The 7,980-nt window shown below is 29.9% G+C and overlaps 1 protein-coding gene across 1 annotated transcript; it reads right to left on the bottom strand.

Moving 5' to 3' along the window:
* Positions 1-4,172: 4,172 nt before the first annotated feature.
* LOC112796266 (stilbene synthase 3-like) lies at positions 4,173-6,222 on the bottom strand. The gene is made up of 2 exons (XM_025838641.3): positions 5,740-6,222; positions 4,173-5,398 (listed from the first exon to the last, which is right to left on the bottom strand). Exons 1-2 carry the CDS (start codon positions 5,915-5,917, stop codon positions 4,407-4,409), a joined length of 1,170 nt encoding a protein of 389 aa, XP_025694426.1. The 5' UTR covers positions 5,918-6,222; the 3' UTR covers positions 4,173-4,406.
* Positions 6,223-7,980: the final 1,758 nt, after the last annotated feature.

Genomic DNA, 7,980 nt, shown 5'->3' with positions numbered 1-7,980 from the left:
TGAATGCAGAATTACAAAATTTGAAGTATGAGAGTGAGAGGGTCACAAGCTAGGAATTAAATTATTAGTTGTTATAGAATTGTAATTCTTTTTTAAATAATTTTTGGAAGTTTAAGAGAATCAGTTTTTAAGATGTTTCACTTATTATAATAGCTTGTAAATAATTCATGAAAATTAATAAAAAATTCATTCTTTTTCTTTTTATACTTTCTTATTTTCTCTATTTTGTTTTTTTTTTATTTGACAAAAGGTTCTAGTTGCAAGTTATGCTTTAAAAACGTGGTTATATGTCTCTTATTGGCACGCTTTCAAAGGGTAGCCAAAACCAACCCAATCAGCACGTTTCTAAAAGCGTGGTTGTATGTCCATTTTTCGGTACGCTTTAAAAGCGTAGCTATAGGGTTATACATATGGCCACGCTTAAAAGTGTGGTAATAGATAAAAGTATGGCAAAAAAAGTGTGCCAATAGATCGAGAAAAGCGTGGCGATAGAGCAATTGGCACACTTGCAGATGTGACTCTTTTAAAAGGGTGCCGGTAGCTCAAAAAGCGTGGCAAAATGCTATCACTATGCTTTTTTGAACTTTTCGCCACGCTTCAAAGCATAGAAAAATCGTGGTTTTCTTGTAAACATTATAGATTATGGTGCAAAAAAATATTATAGATTCAAATTACTTTTACAAAAATATCATAAGAATAAAAGTCGCTGTCAACTAAGAAGACCACAGTCTCCATAGAAAAAAAATCAAATAATAAACTTCTTAGTTATTAGTTTCATGCGAAAGAATTTAGCTTTTTACTAATAATTAATTTTAATATTCTTTATCTAAAACTTAAAAGAATTTAATGTATATACTTTTACATTTCATTAATTAGGTGTTCAGTTTATTGTACAAATAAAAATCATTATTTTTCATACTTATTGTTTAAAAATAATATTATATATATATATATATATATATATATATATATATATATAATTAGATATTAGTATAAAAAATTGATATTGATGGTTATAAATAAACTCAATCAATTTTTTTAAAAAAATATTTGAATTTTGATTTGAATTATTAATCATAATATTAGTATTCTCTAAAATATTTAAAGAAAGAGAAGTAAAAATATATATTAGAAAGATAAGCGGTAAAAATTTGAAATTAATAAAAAAATTTAAAAAACATACATATAATAATAATAATATTTTTTTACGAGAATAATATTATGAGATTATTTTTTAATGATATTATATTATAAATTTAATGTATTTCTTATAATTTTATGAATTTATTTTAATTATATTATTTTATTAATTTTTTTGTAAAACAGAAAGGTAAATAGAGATAGAAAATAAGAGGAAAAAGAGAGGAAAAGATAAAATAAAAAAAAGAAAGAGAGAGAAAATTTGTTAATTTTAGAAAAAAAGTTTTATTTTAGTTGAAATGAAAGAATATCTCGTGTCACATTTTGGTTTGTTAAATTAGTAATATAAATTATGATTTATAGATAGAGGTGGAAAAAGTAGAGATAAATAGAGAAGGAGAGAGAGGTAAATAGAGTATAGAAAAAGAGAGTGTATTAATTTTGAAAAAAAATATTTCATCTCAATTTTAATTAGAGTGTTATGTGATACATTTTGGTTGTTAAATTACTATAATAATAATAATAATATAGTTATATTTCAATTTTAATTTTAATATTTTAATTTTAGTTTAATTTTAATTACAATTAGAGAATGTCGTGTTACACCTTTTGATTGTCAAATTTGTAATTAGTCATTCATAATGATATATAAGAGAGATAGAATAAGAGAGAAAAAAGAGGAGGAGAGAACTCTTTATTTTTGGAGAAAAAAAAATTAATTTCAATTACGAGGAGAGAATGACATGTGACATATATGATTGCATATATATATATATATGTGGACTAGAGAAAGTTTAGGGGCCATCATTTTTATTAAAATATGGTCAGCACTTAACCAGCGAAAGAAAAGTGAGTAATTTTACACCATTAGATGTAATTTAACACCATTAAAAATACTAATGATGGCTAATTGATGGCTACAAATTACAAAATATGCTAGTCTGTTAACACTCCTCTAGGGACTATGCTACGTGTACACCAAAATCAGCCACCAATATAAAATACATGCTAGAATACAAATACATGTTGAAAATAAATTAAATTACACATATATTTATACACATATATATTGGCGGCTGATTTTAATGGTTGATTTTAGTGTATGAATAGTATTTTTGTATATATATATCACATTTAACATTATTTTATTAACCTTTTTCTTTCTTTTATCGGATTTTTTGGTCAATTTTTTGTTTTTATTGCTTTGTTATCACATATTTCTTGATTAATAGTGTGCCTAAAATTGGATTTTTTATTTAAATAAAAAATTCATTAATTCATATTTCTATATATTATTAGTCAAATTTGTAGACAAAGTAATTTTGCAGACACATATTACGAAATTAAGGGGAAAAAACTATTAAGAGTAAGAATTGTTCAATATAATTGATTTATCATTGTTTCACTCAGTGTTAGTAAAAAAAGGTTTTTTCCCTCTATTTTTGTAGCATCTGACAACAAAATTGTTCTACTTACAAAATTAACTAATAAATACCTAAAAAACATAAATTTTCATATTTTTATACAAAATTGAAAATTAATGTATTCTTTATTTAAATGAAAAAACTCTTAAAATTTTTACAATAATTTATTAAACTTGGAACAATTCTTGAATATAACAGAGAAAATATAGTATAGTATGGTTGTGAAGAAATGAATGAATGAGAAACTGAATTATGAGTAAAAAATAAGTGTGAATTACAAGTCTAAGAGACACTTGGATCATAGGACTATTTATACATAACTCAGTTAATCAAGACTCTACCAAGACTATCAACTAACCATGCATAACAACCATAACAAACTCTTTCTTTTCTTTTTTTAAAAAGACAATTTAACACAATAAAATGAAGCGATAGAAACAAACAGAACAAAACATAAAAAACACAAGAACACAAACTATTTCACATTGTCATCGTTAGTATTGTCATCAACAACTAAAAATTTACTTAGGACTGCCCATGGATCGGATAATATCCGCATACCCGCTGTAATTATCCGCATCCCATCCGAATTTTACGGATATTATCCGATCTGCAGAGTCATCGGATCGGATCAGATCCGATTCGCACTGTGGAAGGATCGGATCGCGGATTTGGGAGTGATACCCGCGGATCTGATCCGCAGATCCGCACATCATATAAATAGCTAATGTTATTTCAGACTCTAAATCCCTAATGTTACCTTACGGCGCTCCTCACCTCTTTCAGACTCTCGCTCTTTGGACTCTGGACTCTCCTTTCAGTCTCAAACTCTCACTCATACTCTCAAACTCTGGCTCTCCCTCTCCTCTCTGACCGGCTCTACCTCGTTGTAGTACACATTGACGCGCTCCAACTGCAGATTGGTGTTTCCAATGTACCTACCAGTTGGATCTATGCTGTGCTCCTCGCACACGACCTCCCAGAACTTGGAACCGATCTGGTTCCTGCATTGCCCTCCTTGAACATGAAGGATCTCTCTCATTCTTCTTCTTCCCCACAAAGATCAGAAACCACAGAATTTGTCAGAGTCAACCAACCCTCCTTCGTCTCCATCGTCTTCGTGCTTCAACTCAGGTATTATAGGTAATTTAATTTTATTTTTAAAGTAAAAATTATTTGTACACAAATGCTTATAGATTAAAGTACTTGAATCATTGTGTTATACTGTTATTGTGTATTAAATTCTATAAATTTGAATGGTTTATTCAACTGTGAACAGATATGGCACTGAAAGTTTATATGATTTAATTGTTTGAAAATTAAGATGATTTATTTAATTGCAGTCATATGGCACTGAGGGTCTGTTGTTTGTAAACTGATATACTCCACTCCACTATCTTTGTAGCTCCAAAGTGAATTGTTGACAATGTTTTTTACAATTTCTTTCTTGTTCTAAAAAAGAAAAATCCTTCTATTATTTTTTTTCATCCAAATATTTAGATAATTACAAAAAAAGAACACCAACCAAAAATCCTTCTATTCCTCCACAATAAACTCTTTTTTTATTTACCAAGTATAACAACATTTATCTAATAACTCTTTTCCTAATAAACTTAATTAATAATATTTTATTAACATATCAAACAAAAAACATAAACGTTTTTTAGCATTCTCAAATAAACATATATAATAAACTGATGATTTTTGCCGATCCCAGGCCAGGGGATACATTTAATTGTACAATGCCTTTAAACAATTAACTAAACAAGAGAAAATAACACTTTCTATATTATTAGATGGTAACACCAATCACATATATGCAGAGAAATATAATAAACTGCATTATATGGCCACGCTGCGGAGAACAACAGTTTCAATAGTGAGACCAGGACCAAACCCAAAAAGTACACCCCAATCAAGTCCTTCTCCAGTGGTTTTAAGTCCTGATTCAAGTGACTTCTTTCTCATCAAATCCATAATGAAGAACACACACGCACTGGACATGTTACCATAATTACTAAGCACATCTCTGGTGGCTTTCATCTTCTCTGGTTTCAAGTTCACCTTCTCTTCAACTTGGTCCAAAATTGCACGTCCACCAGGGTGTGCAATCCAAAATATTGAGTTATAATCAGATATACCTAGTGGATCAAAAGCTTTATTGAGTGCATCATTGATGTTTTGTGAAATAATATCCGGAACACTCTTGTTAAGATAGAATGTAAGTCCAACTTCACGAAGGAGACCACCGATGGCTCCATGGCTGTTAGGGACAAGTTGTTGATCAGTTGAAACAATCTCAAAGAGAGGATTCTCAACATCTGGAATAGGATCAGAACCAATGATAATCGCAGCAGCTCCATCAGCAAACAATGCTTGCCCTACAAGACTATCCATGTCTGTCTCACTAGGACCACGAAAGGTGATTGAAGTATTTTCAGAACAAACAATAAGCACACGAGCATCCTTGTTGTTTTCAGCCAAGTCCTTAGCCAAACGAAGGACAGTGCCGCCAGCAAAGCAGCCTTGGTGGTACATCATGTACCTCTTGACGCTTGGGTCAAGCCCTAAGAGTACGATGAGTTCATAATCAACGCCAGGCAATGCAACGCCGCTGGTGGTGCAGAAGATCAAATGTGTGATTTTAGACATTGGCTGACCCCATTCCTTGATTGCCTTAGTTGCAGCCTCTTTTCCAACCCTTGGTACTTCCCTGATCATCATGTCTTCTCTTGCATCCAAGGACGGTGCTTTGTATGCGCACATGTTAGGATTCTCCTTTAGTATTTCTTCCGTTAAATACATATATCTGTTTTTGATCTGTGTTCTCTCACCTGAAATAATAATATGTAATTCACATTCATCAAGTTATTTGTCAAATATAAAAATTGTTTATCACCATTTTTAATATTTTTGTCACATTTGTAAATTTTTGAGTTATATTTTTAGTCATTTGAATCTTTGGAGGCTATTTTAATAGTTTATCCAAACTTATAATTATAAAAATAATTTTATCGTTAAATAGTTATTATTATTATTAATATTAAGCAGTAAATATGATATATCGTATAATATGTTAACTATTACGTATTAATTAATATAAATGTAAAATGACGAATTTTTTTATAAATATTTAAAATAAAACAAAACTAAAATATTTAATAAAACTACATACAAATGCGCTGAAATTTTTTCTTGAGGTCGGTCATGTGCTCGCTATTAGTTACTCTAAAATAGTAATCTGCATATGTGCTCTGATCAACACAGTTTGGTGGATTTGCTGTGCCAATCGCTAATACAGTTGCAGGGCCTTCTGCTCTTTGAACTTTGCGGATGTCACTCGCAGACACCATCTTTTCTTAGCTGTGTTTTATGGAATAGCAAAGCTTGGCTATGTTGTTTGGGATAGCAAAGCTTATTAGCTATGTTCTTTGGGATTTTGGTGAAGACTTAGGCAGGGGGAAGGGGGATATTTATATGCATGAGAGTAGGGGCATATGTGGCATTGAATGGACGAAATGGAACATACATAGAAAAAGCGTGCTCAAACGATGTTCTCTGACTTCTTGTTTGTTTTATTGCTTTACTTTGACTTTGATTGATGGTGTATGTATCATGGTACGGTACATATATGTGTAGTGTTAGTGTTATTTAATTCATGGTATTTTTGGATGGCGACTCAGATTGGTGGCATATTTTTTTATAGTGATGTATGTATGTATGTATATTTTGTGTTTGGTAGAATATGATCGAATATGTGCGGTAGCTAGCTGGGCTCACGTGCTTATACCATTATATCCATGTCATGTTGAAATTAAATCTCTTCGAATTAAAAATGTTTGCGTGTTAGTGTGTTACTTATTAACTAGTGGTATTTAATTATATTATGTTAATTAATAATTAAGAAATCTCATTATTTTTATATAAATTTCAATATTCAAAGACGGTGTATTTGACTGGGTGTGTGAAGAGTTTGGTGGATGACAATGGAGTCTACCACCCTATAGGAGTTTGGTCTTAATTAATTAGTAGTCTTGCTTGAACAAATCAAACAATAATACAATTGACTATATTAATTATCTTATACTACTAGAATTTTTATTACTAGTCACTCTCTCATCATTTTACCAAAAAGATTTTTTCATAAAAAAAATATAGTGCCATTCACTACTTATAAACTTGTAAAACTGAGGAATCATAAATATTCCTCAATATATATATATATATATATATATATATATATTATCGCAAGAATAAATTGAATTTAGTATAATATTAAGGGCAACGTCATGGAAAGACTATATGCAATAATACTTGTTTTAATTTAACGGTTCCGCTACGTTACCAACAGCGTATCTGCTAACTTCTACCAACTCTTATTTATAATTATGTTTCATGGAAGTATGTTCGTAGATGTGTCTAATAAAAATGTCTTTTTTATAACTGTATTTAATAGAAATGTCTTTATAGATATATTTTCTGGATGTGTCTCTTTATATATGTATTTAAAATATATTAATTATTAGACACATCTACGAACGCACTTCCATAAAACATAAATATAAATAAGAGTTGGCAAAAGTTGACAGATAATATGTTGGTACCCTATACTTTTCCTTAATTTAACAGTATAGTTACTGTACTGAATCCGTAACCGAAGCTTACCTACCACCAATGTATATATCAGGGATTGAAGTTTAATTTGTATATAAATTTTTACCATCTATATGACTATACCTATTAAAAACATGTTTTTTTTTTAATATTTGAAGTATTCAAGATCTCTTAGTTAATTTAGAAACTTTTTTTATTTTAACTGGTTTCATTTTTATTACTATTATATATTTAATAAATAAAACTTTGAATTAGTATTATACCTGTTTATACACTAATCTCCTATATAAAATGGATAGAAGGTTGCTTCTCTAAGGCAAAAAAGGCTGCAACCTGCAAAAATAATTAATTAATTAAACGGCAAGTAGTGTGTGATTTCGAAAGAAGTTAAAAAGAGACGAGTGAACAATGAACAATAAAGTTAAAAAGAGAAATTAAAATTAAAATATTTAATTAGATAATTAATTAATTTCTAATAATATTAAATTTTAAATTAACAAAAAAGGATTTTATGAACGTGGAGCAATTACACAATTGATCACTTCTACTTTTTTACTGGACGTGCTGCATGTGTGAACTGCATTCTGCAACTAGCCGCCGCTTGTTTCTCACTCTTGCCAGACCATCGCTGATCAGAATGCTAGTCATTGCTGCCTAACCGCAGTCGACGCTACTTACGTCTACGCCAACATCCGAACAGACTCCGTTCATGTACAAATTGTCCTTCGCTACATTTTCATACATGCATTTCTAAGCATGGTTGTTGACTCAAACTTTCCAAAAGAGTTTGCATTTTTTGATG

The sequence above is a fragment of the Arachis hypogaea genome, chromosome 4, assembly GCF_003086295.3.
Source record: "Arachis hypogaea cultivar Tifrunner chromosome 4, arahy.Tifrunner.gnm2.J5K5, whole genome shotgun sequence".
Taxonomy (NCBI): Eukaryota; Viridiplantae; Streptophyta; class Magnoliopsida; order Fabales; family Fabaceae; genus Arachis; species Arachis hypogaea.
The sequence above is the reverse complement of the archived record's forward strand: the minus strand, read 5'-3'. Positions and strand labels throughout refer to the sequence as shown.